General features: G+C 35.5%; 4 protein-coding genes across 9 annotated transcripts; all 4 read right to left on the bottom strand.

Annotated features, from left to right (window-relative positions):
* On the bottom strand, positions 1,467–3,701 carry LOC105162505. Its single transcript, XM_011080542.2, has 2 exons — positions 3,271–3,701; positions 1,467–2,754 (listed from the first exon to the last, which is right to left on the bottom strand). The coding sequence occupies exon 2, from the start codon at positions 2,714–2,716 to the stop codon at positions 2,294–2,296; it is 423 nt and encodes a 140-aa protein (XP_011078844.1). The 5' UTR covers positions 2,717–2,754; positions 3,271–3,701; the 3' UTR covers positions 1,467–2,293.
* Positions 4,637–9,006, bottom strand: LOC105162504 (transcription termination factor MTEF18, mitochondrial-like). Of its 4 annotated transcripts, none has more exons than XM_020693656.1 (3): positions 6,818–9,006; positions 6,291–6,464; positions 4,637–5,337 (listed from the first exon to the last, which is right to left on the bottom strand). In XM_020693656.1, the coding sequence occupies exon 1, from the start codon at positions 8,729–8,731 to the stop codon at positions 6,989–6,991; it is 1,743 nt and encodes a 580-aa protein (XP_020549315.1). In that variant the 5' UTR covers positions 8,732–9,006; the 3' UTR covers positions 4,637–5,337; positions 6,291–6,464; positions 6,818–6,988. The 4 variants fall into 4 exon arrangements, with proteins under 4 accessions (XP_020549315.1, XP_020549316.1, XP_011078842.1 ...); XM_020693657.1 differs by having other exon boundaries at positions 6,291–6,458; XM_011080540.2 differs by lacking the exon at positions 6,291–6,464.
* On the bottom strand, positions 10,049–13,189 carry LOC105162503 (UBP1-associated protein 2C-like). Of its 2 annotated transcripts, XM_011080538.2 has the most exons (7): positions 12,842–13,189; positions 11,758–11,878; positions 11,408–11,551; positions 11,075–11,271; positions 10,917–10,992; positions 10,422–10,762; positions 10,049–10,260 (listed from the first exon to the last, which is right to left on the bottom strand). In XM_011080538.2, the coding sequence occupies exons 1-6, from the start codon at positions 12,994–12,996 to the stop codon at positions 10,445–10,447; spliced, it is 1,011 nt and encodes a 336-aa protein (XP_011078840.1). In that variant the 5' UTR covers positions 12,997–13,189; the 3' UTR covers positions 10,049–10,260; positions 10,422–10,444. The 2 variants fall into 2 exon arrangements, with proteins under 2 accessions (XP_011078840.1, XP_011078841.1); XM_011080539.2 differs by lacking the exons at positions 11,758–11,878; positions 12,842–13,189 and adding an exon at positions 12,318–12,732.
* On the bottom strand, positions 13,891–16,496 carry LOC105162502 (protein PHOSPHATE STARVATION RESPONSE 1). 2 transcript variants are annotated; one of them, XM_011080537.2, is made up of 7 exons: positions 15,551–16,496; positions 15,267–15,462; positions 15,109–15,185; positions 14,970–15,009; positions 14,790–14,844; positions 14,540–14,609; positions 13,891–14,401 (listed from the first exon to the last, which is right to left on the bottom strand). In XM_011080537.2, the coding sequence occupies exons 1-7, from the start codon at positions 16,127–16,129 to the stop codon at positions 14,189–14,191; spliced, it is 1,230 nt and encodes a 409-aa protein (XP_011078839.1). In that variant the 5' UTR covers positions 16,130–16,496; the 3' UTR covers positions 13,891–14,188. The 2 variants fall into 2 exon arrangements, with proteins under 2 accessions (XP_011078839.1, XP_011078838.1); XM_011080536.2 differs by having other exon boundaries at positions 13,892–14,401; positions 14,964–15,009; positions 15,551–16,493.

Raw genomic sequence — 22,185 nt, 5'->3', positions numbered from 1 at the left:
CTACTCTTATTAGCATTGTTTCGTAGAGTAGAGTAGAGAGAAAAACATATAAGTTTTCTGTATAATCGAGAGATAAAAGAAAGAGTTGAGACGAGAGTGAGTGTTGTTTTTCACGTGTGGTGAAGACTTACATACTAGTGTGTGTGTGTGTGTGTTGTACTCCTCAATTTTCCTCCTCTTTGAGTGTTTTCTCTTGGCTTGGTATCGCCCTCAAACGTAGGATTTATATCCGAACTGGGTTAACAAATTCGTGTGTCTTTTATCGCCTTCATATTCCGCTGTTTGTCCATCTTGACTCGATCCATTTCCTAACAGACTTTTCCTATCTTGTTTTCAATTTTTAAATGAACTAATATCACTCTTTTCAAATGGTGGTCGATTATTATTTTTCTTTTTTAATTAGTGTGAATCGAATATGAAAATATAAAATATTATAAAGGATGCATACGCTGATATGATATAACCCACATTTGATTTTATTCAAAAAAAAAAAAAAAATTCTGGGAGGAGGATTAATTCCAAGAAATGATTAGAGAAGTCAAAAGTAGTGAGTCATCGAAGATATTCGCAACTTGCTGCGCTTTAACCAAATTATTATAATATATTCAGACACACTTTTCTTCAGACAAATTATTATTTTAAGCATAAAAATATATTAGATATTCCTGATGTTGGATGTTCAGTGCACAAGATTCTCAGCCTGCACATCTCAATTTAATATTGTAATTATTATGTGACTAATATTTTTTTTAATTGTAATTGTAAACACAAAGTGGGGATTTTAACTCCTTTTACTATGCCAAAAATGTTGTTTAATTAATAAAATATCCAACTTTTTTCAATTTTACACTAACTTAATTAAAAATGTGGGGGAAGAGCCGTACTAGTTTCTGGAAATGAGTGGTTGAGTTTGAGAGCAAGAAAGGCATGAGGGGTGTTGGGCTGTTACTTCTCCTAAACCCTGACAGAGTACATTTGTTTCCCAATAGTTGTGAAAAAGTAAGAACAAACTGCCACCCCTTCTGTACATCTGGGCTTGGTGGGCTAACTGTTGTTAATATCTTCAACTGCCTCTCACGCATTCAAAAATGTACATGTATAATAGTTGCTTCATTTCCCTTTCGTGCCACCGTTTTTCACTATTTTTACAAGGCATCAAGATTTTGAGTTGAAAGCAATCACAATCATTAGTGTACGATTATTGCAACATCACAAGTACAGTCGTTGAGAGAACTGCCATCTTCTATGTAACTACAGTAATTCGTGTATAATTAACTCTCAGAGTGACAAGCCGTACGTGTGGGTGTGATTGATTGTCCAAAGTCGAAGACCTCACAAGAGTACCCAATGTTGCACGAATCCGTTTTAGACAAAAGAAGCCCTTCTTGGCGAGTGTACTAAGTAGTTCTGAATCCTCCTTTCTGATTGTTTCTTGTACTGACATGATAACATTCAAAACAAACACATTTAAGAAGAGTTGTCTCTCAACTTCCACATCATAAACCTTTATAAAATTCTTGTCCAAACTATATTCTGCTGTATCCAATGAATCATACAACATGTTTTAAACTACTTTTGATGTGATTCATTATTTTTCTAACCTCGTACGCCAATCATACGATAAAGTGTAATTCATTTGCCATATAATTTGTTCAACAGCACCATGTTCAGACAAGAATTTCTTGTAACTACTTGGTCAGAATGGTTGATGGGTGGGAAAGAAGGAATCTGAATCAAACCTAATCAAGAATTTCACAACACAAATCCCAGTAATGAACCTTCACTTATCCATCACAGTAAGCATGACTGCAATGTATAACAGAAAGGCCAAAGATATGAAATACACAACACAAAGGGAAATCAACTCATTGTGGTTGAGGGAATGACGAAAGCTCAAAATTTACCTGAATCTCATGAGAAGACGACTCTGGAGGAGCTAATCTGCGTTCTATCCGGCTTCTCTTTGTAATGCCAGTCTCAAGTTATAGCAGAAACGGACAACGACACCTTCACTTAAAATTACTATATGAATCTTGAACCATAGTACAGAATGGAATGGAAACATTATAGTGTTAGTGGAGCAAAGGTTCTAGCTACTTGACACGAAGTACTTGTCTAAATAAACTAGTTTCAGACATCTAACAACAAGAAGTGCAAGAAACTTGTTGCCATCTTCTCCACTAGTGAAAACGAATTTCTCAAAGGCATTATCAAGGACATAAACTCAAAAAACAATTACTAAAAGGCCAATATAATTTGACGAGGCTTTTGCTCCCAGTGTGCAGTACAAAATTCATTTGCATTCAACGCCAACTTCAGCAGCCCGCCTGGGCTTGTTCTTCCTTCTGCTTCCGTTTTGCCTATAGCCAACCGACTTGATCAGGACAGAGGCATTAGTTTTGGTTCCCATGCCATTTTCCTCTGGTACTGAATCTGTACTGTCCTTGGTCATTGAAGGCCGCTTTCTCTTCCTGCCGTTTTCCATGACAGATTGATTCTTGCCGCTTTTACTCAAAACTGAACTTTTGTTATCCTCAACGTCGTTGTCTTCATCCTCTATCTTATCAACTCCATCTTCCTCCTCAATTTCACCTTTCATTGGTTTTTGTGGCCTCCCTCTTCTCCTTATAGGCAACTTCTCATCCTCACCACTTCCAGTATCATCGCGAGCAGCAGTAGCAGACTTTTTCTTCCCTTTCCCTCTCCCTCTACCCATCTTTCTAAATCAGCAATTCGAGCAAAACGAAAACTATTCTGCAATAACAAATATGGATACATAAGACTCATAGAGTAGCCCGTATCAAGTTTTGTTGACAAATTTCAAGAAAAACAAGGCAAGAAACCTAAAACAGTAACACAAACTATGGAGAGGTAAACCGATAAAAGCAAACTCTACGACTAAATAAATCTAAAGCCCATCTATTCTCATCCAGCTGAAATCCAGATGTGAGATTTAGCATACATCTAAACAGAAATTACCTACAAAATAGTACTGCAACATCAAAATGAACTTCATGGATTACTAACACTATGCTAAATGAGGATGCTCTACTTAGCGAAAACTTGAGTAAAGCCAAAAAGTACAAATCCAATTCATGTATAACATAACTAAGAATCTAAAATGAGCTTTCTTTCTGAAAACTAAGGGAGAAACAAACATCCCATATAAATTAAAAACATGAGATTGCAATAAAACAACATTAAAACTATGATCAAACTGTCACTTCTGGTGGTAAAATAGATTACAGCAAAAGCAAGCGAGTTACATACCAAGTGGAGCTGACTTCACAACTTCAAACAACATCGATTTGCATCCAAAATCGAAGCAACCATTTTTATCAAGAGAACAGCTTCACCAATCAAGAACCAAATAAAGACCCAGTATTGAGATGAGTTTTTCTACCTGCATGAGAACAGTTCCAATAGTAATGGAAATTTAAACAAAGATAAGTAAAGAAAAAGGTGAAGTCTTGGTGTACTATGAACAAAAAACAGACAAGGGTTTGATCTGCTGCAGGAAAAAATGAAGGCCCAGATCAAATAAACAAGAGGGTAATGGATTGGAGATTTGGAAATGAATTCAGATTTGAAAAGATTGATTTTTTTTGTGTGTTCAAAGGTTGAAGAAACTAAGCCAATGAGGTGCTGAGGGAAGGAGGCAAAGACTGCAAAAGGAGAAGAGAGAAAACGTGTGTAGTTAAGTGGGAAGTGGTGAAAGGATATTTATTTATTTTATTTTTGATGGGCTATTTGGGAAGTTAGGGTAAACTATAAATGAAGGTAAAATAACTATTCAATATAATTATTTTTTTTTCTTTAAAGAAAATTAATAATTTCAGATAATAAATAAAAAATTTGGCTAATTAAAATGAAATAAAATTCGAAGGTGATCATTCGCGCATGTCAAACTGCTTTTTATTTATTTATGTCTAGTAATTTTATTTGGTTGAAGAATGAAAATGGAAATTATTTTATATAATTTCAAATGACACGAAAAATTAATCTTTGTATATTTGAAGAAATTTCTCTTTGTTATGATTCTTTACATATACTACATCTTTTGAGACGGGAAATGATAGATTTTGTGGTATTATTTATCTCATATTATATAAATTTATTCTATTGTTCTTAATTATATATGCTTAGATGGACTCGACATATTCTTAAATTTAAGGTAATTATATACTTATCACTAAAAAAATAACACCCCACCGCCACAAAGTTATTTTCACAAATTTGACTCTTTTGGCAAAAACATATGGATAAGGCCATGAGTGTTTAAGTCCTTGACAATTTTATCCCAAAATTCAATTTTTTCTCCATTGTTTACAGTAATATTATCTTCTTTTTATATTACTAAATTTCTTTTTAAATTGTTGCCCGTATGGTATAGCATAATTCAAATGACAAATTATAATGTAAAAGATTATTTTATTATAAAATATATAATAATTTCTATACGATTGAATTTGATTAGAGTCAAAATTTTATAAAAAGATTTGTTCTTTCAAACTTTGGGGGTATGTTGTGGTACTAGGTCGGTGTGGCCATGGTATTTTTATTAGATGATGATGAAAAATAATTATGACAATCATATTCCTTGCTTTATATAGTTGAAAAATTTCCAATCTATATATATAGATATAAAATTTGTGGGTAAATGACCGAAAAGCCCCTATCGCTTTGTTGGGCTGTCTCAATCTTTTTCTTGAAAGGGGACCACACGTTTTAAGCAGCTGGTTGCCACAAACTCATGATTGGGTTTGGACCCTGTGATTGGGCCATTGTCTGTCTGTTCCTACAATGTTGAGCTTGTCCAACTCTTTTCGTACAACTGTTCTATAAAAGCCCAAATTTCATCATGAATTGGACACTACAAGAAACCTGGAAAACTTAAAGAAGACAACATGGAGAGAGAATGAATCTTGAATTCAAGAATGGGGGAATTCTAGTATGGACATTCTTGGCCTGTCAAAACTGTAAGTATAGTTCACGACCAGATTTGTATTCTCCTGTGAAGCAGAAAGAGGAAGAGTTATCAGAATGAAACAGAGGGAAGACTGTACAACTCTATTCCCCCCTTTGTTCTTCAGACAATCATGGTTGCATGTATTCTTGATATGATTTTGGTAGCTGTTGATTAAATTATCATTTTGTACAAGGATGTTTCATGTCCGAAAGAATCATCCCCGTCCTCGCTTGATGAACGCCGAGGTAATGTGTTCCTCCAATTCCTAATCACACGCGCTCTTCTGCGCAACGGAGAATGAGATTTTATCTGCTTTGCAACCACAGCGTTGTCTTTTAAATGAGTCAGCAACAACGTTGGTCGCTTCCCTGCCACAGTGTTAAAAAAGATAATGTCAGAACGAAGATAACATATGTATGGTTTAATGGACGGGCATGCACAATAATAGGACAGAAATACTTCAGTAGTAAGTGATATTTGAGGGACATCTGTGGCATAATTGCTGAAGGTTTAGAAGGTAAATCATGTGATAGAGAACTTTGTGTAAACAAGCAAAGGTAAAATAAGAACATGTCCAAGGAAAATGGAAATAGTCATTACATCCGAGACAACTTCAGGAGAATTAACTGCAAAACCACAAAACATATTTAAGCAGCCTTAGGCTCCTCTCAATGAGAAAAGAAAAGAGAACATAAATGCAAGGGGAAGAAGGAAAGAGGAACTACTTGTAACGGGAAAAAAGCCGTTATAGAGGCGAATTCAATATCCTTATTGCACTAAATTGGAGTTTTGGTTTACTTACCACTGCAATTTCCTACAGTAGTAATGGATAAGGGCATATGCTGTCCAAAGATGCCAAAAAAAGACACAACCATTGAGTCATGAAAGATTGAGTAAAAAATTATTGCTAAAATAAAGCATTGGCCAACTCTTCCTTTTTATCAGTTCTGCAGTCTATTTCCTAAGCATTTCTTCCCAAAACTTCTATGAGTCCTTTGGTCCAGCACCTTAATGCATAACTGTTAAACGTGTAAAGTGGAGCACATGAAGTTCATCTGTTTTATGTAGCTCGGAAAGCCTGGTGATGCAAAGAGAATGATCTCAAATGATGCCAATTATTAACTTTCCACTTCAAAAAGAAAAAAAGATAAAGATAATTTTTCATTAGTTTCAATTTTGACTATTAATTCCGAGACCATGACTATTTAACTATAGCACATGAATGCTCTTGATCTCTGAATGCAGTTATATGGTAGTAAAATAAAGGACAAAATATTTTAATACAATATTCAAATATATCAACAATTTGGTTTACACATACCTTAGGTTGTCTCTCAGGGATTCTGTGGTGTGTCTCAATTTAGTGCTCCTTATTAGTTGCGAATAATTATTATAACGTGAAAACATTGTCAACTATGTCCTGATACAGCCATTATTTTACATCCTTGAGGATGAGGTTGTTTCTTGTGCTACATCCATTGACCTCAAACTGGAACTTATTCAGTATGGTAAGGATGGAAACAAACTTGATCAGAAATATGACCAGAAGAATAGGAGACTGAACATTCAAACAACTGTAGGGACCATACAGAAGAGAAGGGTAACAAATGCAAGCATGCGGTTACAACTGAAAAATAAGTCCTATAACACACAAACAGCCAGTAGGATTTTCTAAATCACATCACTGACAACAAAGAACAACAGCATAGCAAAGACGGAAGCCAAACAAGTGAGCATATAAATGTCCCAGAGGAACTAAATCAAACAATTTCCAACTCGCATTAACTTCAATTGACTCATAACTATTATGCCCGGCTAAGCATATATGACTAATCAAAATGCAGTTACCTGATCTTACATTTGGTTTGCCTTCTCCAGATTATGTTCATGGAACTCAAAATTTGGAGCTACGGAAAAGCATCACAGTTCATTTGCAGAAGACTTAGCTTTAGGGAAACCCTGCATTTCCATGGAGGCTCTAGTAACAAAGCTAGTAAACACTGATTTTTCCACTCACTGTTAATATATCTTTTTCTTCAGGCTCTCCCAAAATTCAAGCCCTCTAGGATGAGAGTTTACATAACTCCTGACAAATATTTCCTCTGAGCATGAGAAGAGAGTGCTTAAGGCCAACTTCGGGTGTACTGCTCCTTGATCTTTGAGCCATTTATAAGTCAGAAGCCTAAGCTTTACCCTCTGAATTTTATAAGAGACAAGTGCTGGATGAGCAACCAGAGCAGACACTGGGTATCCCATGTCTTTTACAAAAAACTCAATTTTTTTTGCAATGACATCCTTCGACTGGTTAAGAATTTGGGGAGATACTTTCAGCATCTCTATGACATCTTCACGACTCAAACCATTGTTCACTAAACAATCAAATCTCTCTTGGAGTTCAACCCCCTTTCCTCGAAACACTTTCAGGGCCCTTTCCAGTTGCTTTGATTTTTCAACAAAGCCTAGGCTTAATAGAAACTTAGTCTTCAACATTCTTACTTTTAAAACCCTCTTTGGCCCTGGTAGCCGATCAACTCTCACTCCAAGGACCCATTTCTTTAACACATATGGATCATCCTTGACCATTTGACAGAGCTGGTTCAGTCCACAGTTCAATGTACCCAATAAGCTTGTAACTTTTTTGAGTTCACATGTACCCAGCAGTAGTGGGTATGAACGGACCATCCAACCAATATCTTGAACAGACATTTTTATTTCAACTAGAAACTTATAGCACTGACATAAATTATTTGTGAACTTCACAACTGATATATGTGGAAACTGAAGAAACAGATTTTGTATATCACTCGGTGTGGATCCGAATTTCAACAAGAACACAAATAAGCAAAAGGTAATACGTCCAGAGCGCTCAAGCACAAGGTCAGGATGGTGTGTAATTACTTCTCCTAATATATCTCCAGTCAAGCCCAACTCACCTAATAAACAGATGAGCTCAAGCATACATTTCCAATTATACGAATTCCCTTCAGATAAATGCTCCTCAAGCCATTTGTACCCAATCCCTGATTTCTTTAACTTTTCTAAGACCTTAAGAAACTCCGGGTTGACATCTCCCCTCAAAAGGTAAGGACTTGAAGCAATTATCTTAACAACAAGAGACTGATTTAACCCCAAATTCTGAAAAGACTGAAGCTTTGATTGCAAAATCCCATAATCATACCTAAAAACCTCCATAGCTTCCTTATAAATCTTTCCAATCCTATTCCTCGCAATTCCATAATTACACAGCACACAGTAGTTCTGCAACAACAACTGATCATCACTTAAAAACATCAAATCGCGGGGAAGAAATGATGAATACTCAGAAGGATCCAAGCCTATGCTTTCAAAGAAGGGTTCGAATTCATTAATAGGATGGTACCTCAAGAACCGTGTCAACGACCGGCTAACGTCACCATCATTAATATCCACCTTCTTCAACAACCTATCCAGAAACTCGGGGGTGTTCTTGCTCATATTCTCAGCATCCATAAACTGCAAACTCCTAGTGGAATGCAAGTAGTCTAACAAAGCAGCTTGAGCTTCCCTTCTAACAACACGGGACTTCTTAGCTAGTTCACCAAGATCTCCGCCGTTTCTCAAATTCACAGCCCTTTCTACTCTACAAAATCTAAAGAGTTGTAAAATGTGGAGTGACCCATTAACATAAAGATTCGATTTTGGTGATGAAGAGTTGTTTCCTGAGCAATATAAAGAAACACATTTGAGGAAATGAGGCTTCCTAAGTTTCAGTAAACTGGTCATGGATAACGCAAAGGGCGCAGAAAGGTAAAAGATTGACTATATTTGAGGTGCGTGAAATGGGTTTCTCGCCTTCATGAGATTTGTGAAGGTTGCCCAGGGAAATTGGTGCTAGGCTACTGCAGGAGCAGCTTCCCAGACAAGGGTTTTCTCTGCTTTTTCTTGTACACTCTCTCGGAAAGGTTAAGGTTAAGAGGGACTTCCAGGGTCAGTTTTGACGATTGGGTTTTGTAAAACCCACGACAAGAGGAGAGAGAGGGGGCAGAGGACGGAATATGGGCATGCAGATAATGGACCCAAATGGGCATTTCAGTTGTTGGGTTAATTACAACTAAACCTCACTTAAAATTAGAAACTCTTTTCTTGAAAAAAATAATAAAATTACAATTGCACCCTTTTTAAGTTTTTTTCATTTACACTAGACCCTCATCTATAAGGATTTAGAGAAAAAATGCTAACATCAATAAAAAGAATTATATAAATTTTTAATTTTATCCCTAATTCAATGTTTACATGTATATTTTTATACTTATAAAAAAATAAATATAATACATATATGTATAAATTGAGATTGACAGTATTATATTTTTTTATTTATAAGTACAAATTATTACATGAGAATGTTATATAGATATAAAATTAATAATTTATATAATTTTTTTGCTACCAAAAGCATTTTGTTTGAACCATAACAAGAGCGTAAAGGGGAGTTTTAATTTATTTTAAAAAAATATAACTTCGCATTTCTAAAAAAATATATAAGTTTACTTGACCCTTCATGTGTACATCTATAATTCGTATATTGTTGGTAATTGTGGCTATTTGTTACTTTGGAGGGGAAAGGAAATCGGACTAAACGTTAAAATTTCAACCCCTTATCTTTTAGTAGGTAGGATTTTGGTGAAGTTTCAGAGACAAATATATGGAAAGATAATTTCTTAGCTTGGAGAGGAGTTCCATAAAAGAGCTACAATTATTCTACATAAATTTGGTACGGAGTAGTGCACAAGGATGGACGGTTGGATCCACGAAGCCAGAAACCTTCAACAGTATGAAACTGAGATTTAGAGCTCTTCACTGCGGTAAATGTCTTCAAAATAGTCATTGACGTGAAAACAGCCAACCAAACTTGCTACTATAATATCTTAAATGCCATCCGCATGAACTTGAATCAGCATTAACTTGACAATTTATCTATACTCATCCAAGAAATGCATAAGCAATCGCAATCTGGTCGCCATGGAGGCGCAAGACAAGCATAAATGGTGGGAGGATCGATTCGTTGCCCTCAGCCACACCCTCCAAAAATCAAGTAAAGAATGAGACAGAAAAATATAGACTGAAGAAATGATAATACAGAGAAGTCATTAATTGATAGTATTATAAATGGGAGTGGTAAAAGCTAGTTAAGTCAACAGTTATACACTAATTGACATCAGCGTTGGCAAGAACTTAAACATGGAGTTTGTAGTTCATTTTCAACTTGGAATTTCCAATAGCTGCTCAACAGCATTTCTTCCTCCTGCTACAACCTGCATATTTCATGTGCATGAAAAACACTAGCAAGATGAGGGGTACAAATGAAAAATTGGGCAAAGAAAAATAGAGAATCAGATAGCCAGAAAAATAACAAGGAGGTTGGCGTATTTGAATAATACAATGTATCTTCCGTAAATGCAGTTTTGCAATATACCATGCTGTGATTGTGTCCAGGGTCTATTGCTTTGGCATGTAATAAGGGTATCCCCCAAGAGCTGTTTGTGGCTGTGGAGTTTCCTTCTTAACACCGTACTGTGGATAAGAATATTGCGGCTGTGCCGAGTATGGAGCAGCTCCTGTTGGTGGACTTGTATAAGAAGCAGTAGGGTATGATGCCATCGGTTGGGGATAGGTATATCCAATAGGGGCTCCACCTCCAGTCTGTTGATATCCGGCTGTCATGTGTACTGGTACTGGAACCACAGAAGCAGGTAGCTGTGGTTGGGGGACTTTTCCTTTGTAGTTATCAGCAAGCTTCACGGTGATATTTCTTCCCTGCAGTTGCTCAAAAAGAAAACATTTAGCATACAACTTAACGAACCTGACCTTGACTTACTCCATCCTTTACATCGAGGGAAGCAGAAGACTATGATGCCAGCTAAGTTTATTAAAGTTCAGTTTTTCACTAGAAATATATTAGACTACTTACTCCAAGCATCTTTTGGGGATCGTCTATAGCTTTTTTTGCTGCCTCCACCGTCCTATAGGTAACAAAGCCAAAGCCACTGCACAGTAACCAAATTCATCAGAAGATGCACAAGATCTGCTCCATACATGAAAGAGTAAAATGTGAATTGACTCTTTTACCGAGATTTGTTAGTCTCCTTGTCATAGGCAACAGATCCCTCTTCAATCTCCCCATGCCTTGAAAAAAAGGAGAGCAGCATCTCACTGTTTGTCTCAGGTGACAGACCTCCAATGTATAGTTTGCGTTGGGCTTGATCAGGTGTAACACTGGTGCTGCTTAAGCCTTCACTTGCAAGGTTACAAACAGCCATACGACCCTGAAGCAAATATGCGAGAGAATAATTGAGAATGAAGAATGCAGGGGTGGGGTTTGTTCCGAGATCTTTTATAAGCTTATCACATTCATTACACAATTGCTGATTTTCTTGGTGCGAAACAAACCAGAATACTCACATCTATCATTTTGCTGGGTGCTTTTAGAGCTCTCTGAGCTGACTCCATATCTTTATAAGTGACAAAACCATAACCACGTGACTTTCCTGTTGCTTTGTCATAGATTACAGCACCCTCTTCAATTTCACCATGCTCTTGAAAGGCCTGCATTCAATCATCCACTCAACAAAGTTAAAATGTTCACATTATTATCCTACCATTACCAAGAATAACATGCCATGAAAAAGTAGGAATTTGAAGAAAAGCCCATGGAAACTGTAGAAATTTCAATTCAGTGACCAATAGTTGTATCACAGGGTACAGTCACCATGAGAACACAAAATACAGTCCGCAAGCAGCAATTCACTCACAGCACACAAAGTTTCTGAAGAAGTATTCCATGCTAAACCACGAACAAAAAGCTTTCGAAGGGCAGGATCAGCACTTGCAACACTTTTAATTTCTTCAGCAATAGAAGGATATTGGGACCCTCTTCACGCCAGAACATGCAAACAAGCACACACATTCAATGTCAATCCACACAGCACGCAGCAAGGATGAACAAGAAATGGCCTTCAACTGTAAAAACATTGAGATGCACAAGCAGCATCCACTCACATATCACACACAAGCACAACCAAATATCCGTGTGTCTAAATGTACACGGAGAGAAAGATTAAGCCATCACACAACAAATGTTATAGAGGCTTGCGACCTGTAACTTTAAGTTGTAGCAGAGAGATTCTAAAATTACTAAGAACCCTCAACCCTTGAGAAGAAAAGAAACAGCATACAAAATGACATCGCACCAATACCTTCAACAACCCAAGTATATCTCACAATTTATAAGTGCTCGCTATGCTGTGAGCTACTCTTTAATTTTCTCATCTAAAAGAACATCAATGTTAATTTCTTTAAGGAGTCCACATACTATGGTAATAAACTGATCCAGAAGCTCATTGCACTTGGAAATCCCTGCATGCAAGTCCGCAGTTAAAAGCCAGTAACTACGCATGATAGAAATGGTACATATTAGCAAACACCAATTATATCTGCTCAGTGCTCACGTAGAAAACCAACACCAATTTCACTACTTAGCAACTCCCAAACTGGGATATATTTCACAAAATTACCCCATTCTACCCAAAAAAAATTTATGCAGCGAGCCTATATTTTCATTTAAACAACCCTGAATACACAAAAGCAACAAGTACTACGACTAAAAATTAATTAAAAAATTTACTGCCTATCAACTTCGAAAGCACCCAACTTTCCAACAAAATCCCTCAACGAGAGCCCAACTTTACGAATCCCTCGCAAAGAACTAAAACCTTAACCAAACCCAGAAGCTTTGCCACGAAGAAGGGGGGGGGGGGGGAGAGAGAGAGCAGATAACTTAAATAGTGAATACGCCTGAAAATGTATATACAAGGTGGGAATAGGGTTAGGAATTACGCTCGAGCAAGAAGATCGACGAGCTGCGGCTTAGAAAGCGGGTCAAGGAGCCCACGCAATTCTTCCACGGTTGAAGACGCCTCCGACTCGTTCAAGTTGGGTAGCAATTGGCCGTTTCCAACTTCTTCAAGCTTCCTCTTCTTCAAATCCTCCATATTTCCAAGCTTATAGGTATCTCTTTCTTTTTCTCCTGTAGAAGCCCCTCTCCGTCTCCTCTACCTCTTCCCTCTTGAAACCTTGAAAGGAAGGACGCGGCTGTGCAAGCGTTCGTCTGGTCGCTCGCTGGCTGAAACTGAAACCCTTCCTGTCGCAGAATTATCCGCATTCCGATGTTCCTCTTGTACGAGTTAAAGTCGCATTACATCTGTTAAAACGCTACTCTTTGGTGCGTTAGGCCGAAATGAATGTCCAAGTAATTAAAGTTGGGCCAAGATTTATTTATGGGCTTGTAGGATTGTTGTAGATGGATTTGAAAATTTGCAATTTACATCCCACGATTTTCTCTCTTTTGTAATTTTGGTCTCATTATTTTACCTCTAAAAACATTTAGTCCCACAAGACAATTATGTTAAATATTTAACGGAGTAAATCATGTGCTCATTTAAGAGAGAACACGTGACTTATACGTGCTCTATTAAATATTTAACGGAATTTATGATTGGAATTAAAATTAAAATTTTCTTTTTACTTATGAGATCAAATTTGGTGCATATAAAATCATGGGAACCAAAATTGCAAAAAGTACTGTTGTGGGATGTAAATTATAATTTTTTTCAAATGGATCTATTTAAATAGACCCTTTGAACTCTCTTGCCATGTTATGATGGAGTAGAGTTCAAGTCGAATTTAGCAATTTCGCTAAAGATTCAATTTCATTTATGAGGATTAGGATCGGAGAAGGATCTAAATTCGCATAATTTGAATTCAATAGATATATGATTGTTTGAGTATTTTATGGCATTCTGTGTGTTTTTTTAAGTGAATTGGTTAAATATGTGGCTATTATATCGCGATGCTAATCAACAACGAAAATTTCAAAAGTCAAAACAAAACCCGCAAACATAGCCGAGGGCACGAGACATATACCAAGGTGATGATGAAAAACTTCTGTTTCCCGGAACACTGTCAAATAGTGTACTCTGTACTGTATATGCAGACAAGAAGATGACCAGACATGGAAGTGTATGTTGTATGCCTATGTTCTAAATGTGATGTATGATTCACTCAGATTCATCAGATTGCAAATAATTCTTGACTATGTAACAAGTGGACAGAATGCATGGCTGCTCATGGTGCTGAATTAAGGGAAACCAAAAATCTTGTTCCGGGCCGGGCTGACGGAACCTGCTAGTTTATCTTGATGGGAAATAGCATGTCATCATCAGATCCTTCTGAGACCAAAACCTCTGGATCTTCAACAGTAGAGGAAAAATTATTAGGACATGTGCTCTTAGAATCTGCTGATTCCTTTAGATTCCGTATCCTTCTTTGCTGCTGATCAAACATCTCTTTCAGCTGCTTCGCTTGTTCCTCAATCCTCATCTGTAAGTTCCGTTGAATCTAGAGCAGAAACAAAAATGATGAAAAGATCAATGCACTCTTTTCCACTTCTAGGAGAAACTTCCATCAATTTTACAATGTTGTCACTCCATTTTAATCAGACAAGAAGGATTTGTGTTAGAAAAACATTAGAGTTACCTCCAGTTGCTCGCGGAGATGCCTTTGGACATCTAATTGCATTTGCAGTGCCTCCTTCAGTTGCATCCCACTGCAAAAGGAAACAAATTATGTACATGCTCAAATAAATGTATCTGAAAATTTTGAAGTGCAACGGAATTTAAGTTTGTAAACTGCAAAGGATTATTGTTAAAAGCAAGGTTTGAGCCAAAACTCCGTCATGATTGTATATCATACTACAATTCAGGAAGCAAGCGGAATAGTAATTTACGTTTCAATGTCCATCTGTGCTACGTTATTTGTGCTAGTCTTCTTCTCAGATCTTCCTGCAGCAGCAGAAAAAGGAAATAAATGAGATGCAACTCTCCAGGTGGCTAGAAATTTTGAGAGGAAAAACATTTTAGTAATTTTCTACATGAATTGCCAAAAGTTTCAGAAAGTGTACCTGTACCTTCCACTGATTCTGGCCCGGACTTCACATTCCGATATTTCTACAGAGAAAAAGAACAACAAGAAGGAAACTACTGACTCAGAATTCTAAGAATAAACAAAAACAGAAATCGAAAAAGGTTATGGTTTTTGTTCTGTACCTGCAAATGGCTTTTGACATGTAAAATGGTAAGTCCATCGGTCTCCATCAGCTTTAGTATTGCCTTGGGAGTTGCCTCTATGTTATGATGTGACAACTAATCAGCATTTGTAATGGTCTTGGATTGAAAAACAGAGGCTGATATCAGAGATGACTTACTGTCAGGGCCACCAAGTCGATTCACACTCTCAACAAACCGATCGTGAAGATCCTGAGTCCACCTGATCCGAGTCTTGCTCGATGGAACTGCTCCAGGGGATCCAGAATTATTACTTGATGTAGTTGGAAGGCATCCAGGCGGCGTTCCAAGCTGCTGCGCATTAGTTAAATGAGATGTGTATAAACTCTGGGACACCTGTGTGAACGCCATGAAGAATGATCAAATTAACTGAAACGGTCATTGCATCAAATGGCAAAAGGAAGTGAAATCTTGAAAGACTTACTCCCAGATCCTGATTTGCATCCAAAGGAATTGAAGGGCTTCCCATATTTTCATCATCAAGATCACCAAGTAGCCTTTTTTTCAGGTGTAGTATCTGATCACTCTCAATGTTGCAGAACAGATTCCCATAGAATCCTTCTGGCCTGATATATTCACTGCCGCTTGATGTTTGAGTCTCCATAACTGATGATAGGTGGGTATCTGGTTCAGTCTCTGGCGACAAATCTCCATAGAAACCCGTTGGATTTTGTTGGTACGGCGGTACACTTAGATTATGATTCCTGAATTCTTGAGAGCAACAAGTGGTGTTATTTCCTTGGAAATCAAACTGAGATAAGCCCATGTAAACTTCGGTAGCATAAAAAGCAGGTGCCGGTGATGCTATCCTGCTGATCATGGGGCTGGACGGATTACTCGGCCAAAAGTTCTGCCGTTGCAAGCCGCCTTCTCTTGCTGCTGACTGATCAAAGAGTCCCATAGGTACTGATCCCTGCTGAGCAGCATAACTCTGTGGAAAACAATCAGGAAATTCTAATGCGTAATTGCAGCCGAACCCATCACTATCTTGCATTCCCTTCATTTATATCGAGCAACTGAAAAGCTTTTGCAGAAACGTGACCTATTCAATCTTGAAGAATCATACAAGAAAACGCATCAGCAGCAGAATCTATGCTTCTTGTTTGTTGGCTACCTTCTCAAGGAGCCCGCATCAAACACGTGGTGATCGGAATGGAGACAGGATATATGAATAGCCGCAGCGGCAGCAATGTTCATTATCAAGAATCTGTGATAAAATTATCTCTTTATTAATTATACTTATGCTGCAAGTCTTGCAATATAAATATGAATATGTCAACAACTCAACTGGATAGGAATGAACAGTGACTTGTTGACAAAACCAAAGCCAAATTTAGTATATAAAAATCAAACATCATGCTTAGTAAACGATTAACGTTAATAGCACTTTGTTTTTCCCATCAAGACATGTAAAAGCTCTCCTGTCAACCCCCTCATCCCCCCCCCCCCCCCCCCGTATATATGATTCTCCAATTTCTTGTTTACTTGGCAATAATTGAGGAATATTGTTTCCAAGCCTATGCTCGAAGAATTATTTTTTTGAATTGTACACTGATCACTCAATAAATATATTAATGATATGATGGTTTATCCGTCCTAATTTCATCATACTAAACTGAGGTTTGTCGATATATATTTGTCATAATGGTGATGGTTGGATTCTTGCAACTCTAATACGTTGTCATTGTCATAGAAAGCTGCTGGAAATGGCAGCTTCTTTTGATCTTATTATTATCTACAAAACAAGTTGAAAGGACGAAGAAATGAATCCAAACCGATTCTTGTAACATCCAATGAGGCTATAGGACGAAGGTTACCAAACAAACAATTAAAAGATAAAATAAAATAATCTTAATGTGTAGTAGCTCATTTCATATGTTATGCGGCGGCTTGTAAGAAGTTTTCAATAAATTTAGCCAAATATCCTTTTGACAACTACGTTGTCATACTCTTTGGTTCGGTACGATGGTCATATTAATCATCAAATGGACATCTCATGATTTGAAATCTGCAATTCTTTTTCATAAATATATTAAAGAGTAAATTATAAAGAATTTGCTCGAGATTTGTCTTAATTATAGATAGTTTTTATTATTTAAAAAATTATAAATAATCTCTTTAAATTAACTACTTGCTAACAAATACCCCCTAATAACAAAATGCATTTATTCGCTATATATTATAATTATTAGTCCATATCTCATATTTTAGTTTTAGATGATATTAAAATATAGTATAATAGTTTATATTATCTAAAAAGAAGTTTAAACAATAATTTAGTACATTTTCATAATTTTTTTGTAAATAAATATTTAATATAATGCATATGAGTTTTATCGTTATAATTTCAATATCCACTACAACAAAATGCATTTATTTTAAAAATTCATCATATATTTGAATTGCTAGTCAATACATCATATTTTAGTTTTCAATGATATTAAAATATAATATTTTAGTTTATATTATCTAAAAACAAGCTTAATCAACAGTTTAGTACCTTTAGATAATTATTATTTTTTTTGTAAATAAATATTTAATATAATGCATATATTTTATCGTTATAATTTCAATGCATTACAACTAAATGCACTTATTCACTAATGAGTTCTAGCTCACAAGCTGCTCGAGCTCGACTCGTGTCAATCGAGCTCAAGCCTTTATTTCCTGAGCTCGCCGAATTAGGCTCGTTTGCATCCCTAAATTGCCCACACCACTGGGGTGGACCAAGGTGAATACGGACACCACATTCAAGGACAGCAAATGTACGATAAGATTTGTTATTCGTGATCATCACAGGTTCCCTACTTACGCAGAAACTGCTCAAATCTCAGTCAATGATCCGAATTTTGTTGAACTTAAAGCACTGAGAATGACAACTGAAAAGATTCATGCTAAACAGACAAAACATGTTATTTTCGAATCTGATTCTTACACGTCCATTCCTATGCTGAGAATGATTATACAAATATTTTGTTTTAGTTTTAACGTTATAAATACTCAATTTTAATTGTTGGAAATTCTACAATATATTTTTTGTCAAGATAATTATATTTAAATGCGATAATTATATTAACACCCTCTGGCCTATGGTTTGTTTTATAAATCATTCATACCTTTTGAATAATTACATATACACTCATCAATAATGTCAATATTATTTACACAAATTATCCCTTCTTTTTGAAAATTTATATACACCCCCCTTAAAAATGTCAATATCATTACACAAACTACTCCTATATTTTTTTTACTTCGAGGTGATTTTTATAGTTATGCAAAAATCAATAATTATTTACATAAACAGATTATAAATCACAGGATGTAAATATAATTATTTCTACTTAAAATGAATTAAAATCACTTGAATTAGTGACCATGTTATGAAGGAATCTCTTATACTTTGTCATTTTGGGTAGAGCTGGTAAGTTGGACCCAAACATAGTTCTCTTGGTAATTACGTTGTAACTTGTAAGAACTTTGAAAGAACTTGTAATTTTTCTTGCTTAAGCATATTGTTTTCTCCCTCTCTTTTTTTAGGATAATTATATTTACACCCTTTAATTTATAATTTATTTATATAAATTATTCTTATTATTTGCGTAATTAGAGAAACTATTCCTGCAATAACCAAAAAGTAAAAGTAGCTTATGTGATGATATTCATGTTTTGAGGGTGATATGTAATTTTTCAAAAAACAAAGGTGGTTTTATGCAAATGATGTTGATGTTTCTGATAGGTGTATATATAATTTTTTCAAGAAATGAGAATAATATATATAAATAGACCACAGACTGAGGGTATAAATACAATTAATTTGTTTTTTTATGGGGATTAACGCAATTAGCAATAAAATGACACAAATGCCCTCAAAATAGGCATTTAATTATTACAGGGTTAGTCCAAAGACCCGCGCCCTCTCAATTCGCAATCTGACTCGAACCCGCAACCCGAATCAGAAGACCTATTGCTGAGGGCCGTTGTTTCGCTTGATACCCTACAAAATAGGATTACGACACGTGGCATAAGGCAAGTGAACCTATTCCAAAATCATAAATACCTCATGTACAGTTTATTTATGGTAAGACATTTATTACACCAAAACTCATTAAATATATTGAGATTGCTTTCCTCTAACTCGAACTCCTTTGCATTCGAGAATTTTAGTTGAGAACCTCCCAACAAACTTAACAATATATTCTTTTCTCAGGTCCCAAAATCATTCCAAAAACACGAAATAGTTTATTGTATTAATTATGAGTAACTTTTACTTATAACTGTTAGCAAGGGTGCCACTCAAATTTTTAATCGTACTCAGTAGCTCAATCACTACATTTCCAATGTAACCTTACCGTAGGAATAATTGTTGTCGTACGATAAATATAAATTAATTAAGGAAGACGGATTACAAAAACTAAATTTTTGTACACTTGTAGGCCTCGTTTATTTTGTAATATGAGTTATTTGGATGACAAGATAAAAGAAGTTTATTGTATTAATTATGAGTAAATTACAACGGTCATCTTTAAAGTTTGTCACAATTATAAATTCTCTCTTGTTGTTTGAAAATTATCAATACCCCCTCATTTTAAATGTCGCCCAACAACTAACTCAATCCTTTAACTTTTGTCAGGTTTTTATTATTTTTTATGTTGAACTGACCAAAATATCATAATAATTTATGAATTATAATTTTATTTACTTTTTGAAAAATTTCAAATTTTTTTTCCTTTTACCTCGTTTGATTTTTTATAATTTTTTTTAAATACAACAAGGGCAAAGCTGATAATTTAGGCCTCTGTTGAAGGATTACATATTTTCTTCAAACATTAAGGGATATTTGTAACTTTTCAAACAACGATGTGATATTTATAATTATGTCAAAACTTAGAAGAATTCGTTGTAAATTACCCTTAAACATACTATGTTTACTTAGGTTGTTTTGATTGAATCAACTCAACCTATCTAAATAAGTAGTTTGAATCATTCAACCCAAACAGTACCAGACTCTTGGATTAGAGACGGGTCTGCATAATGAAAAGTAAACACCTTATTTGGATATATTGAGATGCTTATACAACTTAATAATAACAAGTAAATTGTAGTCCGGGAATGGCGCCAGGCGAGGTCGCCGCTATGCCCCTTAATGAATTGGATGGTCCTTCGACCTTCGTTTGATGGAGACGACCAGCATAGATCTCATGAGACCCGCCCACTATTAATACGAAAAAAGCCATGCCCTTTTCCTTGCTACTAGGAAAGTAAGCAACTCCTATTAGCACCGGACCTTGAGTCGAATTTCTCGTGTCATGTGCAACGTCCATCAATGATGGTTCATTAATGTAAAAGGGTGTTTGGGTGAGCTTATAAGCAGCTTTAAATATCTTATAAGATGTCTGAGTGTTCAAACTCATTTTTAAAACTTTATTAAATTAATTACAAATTTGTCATTTACTAACATCTTATAAATTACATCATTTTATTTATTCGAAGACTTAAATAATTTATTTTTAAAATAAGATATTTAACATCTTATAAGCTAGTTCAAAACACATCTTATAAGATGGATGCACTTATAAGGTGTTTTAAATAAATTTAACCAAACACACTCTAAATTAATTCCATCGAAATTTTTCTTTTTTTTGTCTCTTCATTTCTTTTCCAAAACATATAATTTTCTCTTCCTTCCCTCCGATTTTAATTGAGTTTTTAGTTAAATAAAATATGCATTTTCAATTTTGTATAGATTTTTGTATGAAATGAGAATATGATTGAATTAGTTAATTAAATTGTATTTTATATTGAACTGTAGTGTCAAATCAATATATTTTCAATAAAAATACATATAATCAAATATGTTTTCACTTTAATTACTATTTTAAAAATTAAAAATTAAAAACATAAATAAATATAAAAGAAAAGTGCTGATGAACATCTGAATTAAGTATTTTAATTAAGGGTAAATTACAATGGTCTCCTTTGAGATTTGGTATAATTACGAATACTTCCTCATCATTTTGAAAAATTGTTCTGAAAAAATAAAAAATACAATAAGCGCGAAGTTGACAATTTCATACTTTTAGATTACATAATTTCATCAAACATCAAAAGATATTTGTAATTTTTCAAATAATGAGAGAGTATTTATAGTTATGACAAATTTATGAAAGAGTGGTTGTAATTGACCCTTTAATTAATTAATCGAATTAATTAAAAAAGTTGGTTGCTTGCACAGTGCAGACATGTTTAGGGATGATAGGACAAGAAAGAATCCTAACTTACTAGAATACTTAATTATCAATTGATATTTTATTATAATAATGTAATTATTATTATTTTTTTTATAAAGAAAGTTTTACTTTGACATTTTAATTTAATAATGTAAATGCAATTTATTTGGACTACCAATAATTCTCGAGAAGGAGAATAATTTTATGCAAGTAATTTAAATCAGACCCGCAACCCAAATCATGGTACGCACGTTGGTGACAACTTCATCACGTAAATCAAACCAACTTCAAATTGTAACCACTGTTAAATATGTATGTATTTATTTTACTTTATATTGATTATTATGATTAGGTACTATTTTTAGTCATATTAGTCATATAATCTCGAGAAGATCGCGGATATAGTTGGTAGCACCCAAGCCCTGCAAGTTGTGCCAGGGACACCCCTAACTCCCACCAGTGGGGCAACCCTCGCTAGTGGGACGATGGTCCTAGGACCCCTAGAATCACCAGCATACTGACTGAACCTCCATGCCATAGTACCTCCTCATACATCTTCTGGGGGGCTCCCCACAAGACTCCTATGCACCATACAACAGATGATTATGGCGACCACATGAGAGCAAATGACGATACTAGCCCCAAGTAGCGCAGCAACCCCGTCCCGATGTGGACATTTCAAACGAGAAAGGTAAAAGGGTACCCCCTACAACGCCGGTCGTAGAAAACTAGGGACCCGCTCGCAAACTCAAAAGGAGTCCCTCCTCAATAGCTTGCACGCCTGAAGCGCTTGCAAAAAGGCCTTCAAGACGTCCAGTATCAGATTGTG

Source organism: Sesamum indicum, linkage group LG5 (genome assembly GCF_000512975.1).
Source record: "Sesamum indicum cultivar Zhongzhi No. 13 linkage group LG5, S_indicum_v1.0, whole genome shotgun sequence".
In the NCBI taxonomy this organism is placed as follows: domain Eukaryota; kingdom Viridiplantae; phylum Streptophyta; class Magnoliopsida; order Lamiales; family Pedaliaceae; genus Sesamum; species Sesamum indicum.
Note: the sequence above shows the minus strand (reverse complement) of the source record. Positions and strands in the feature narration are given on the sequence as shown.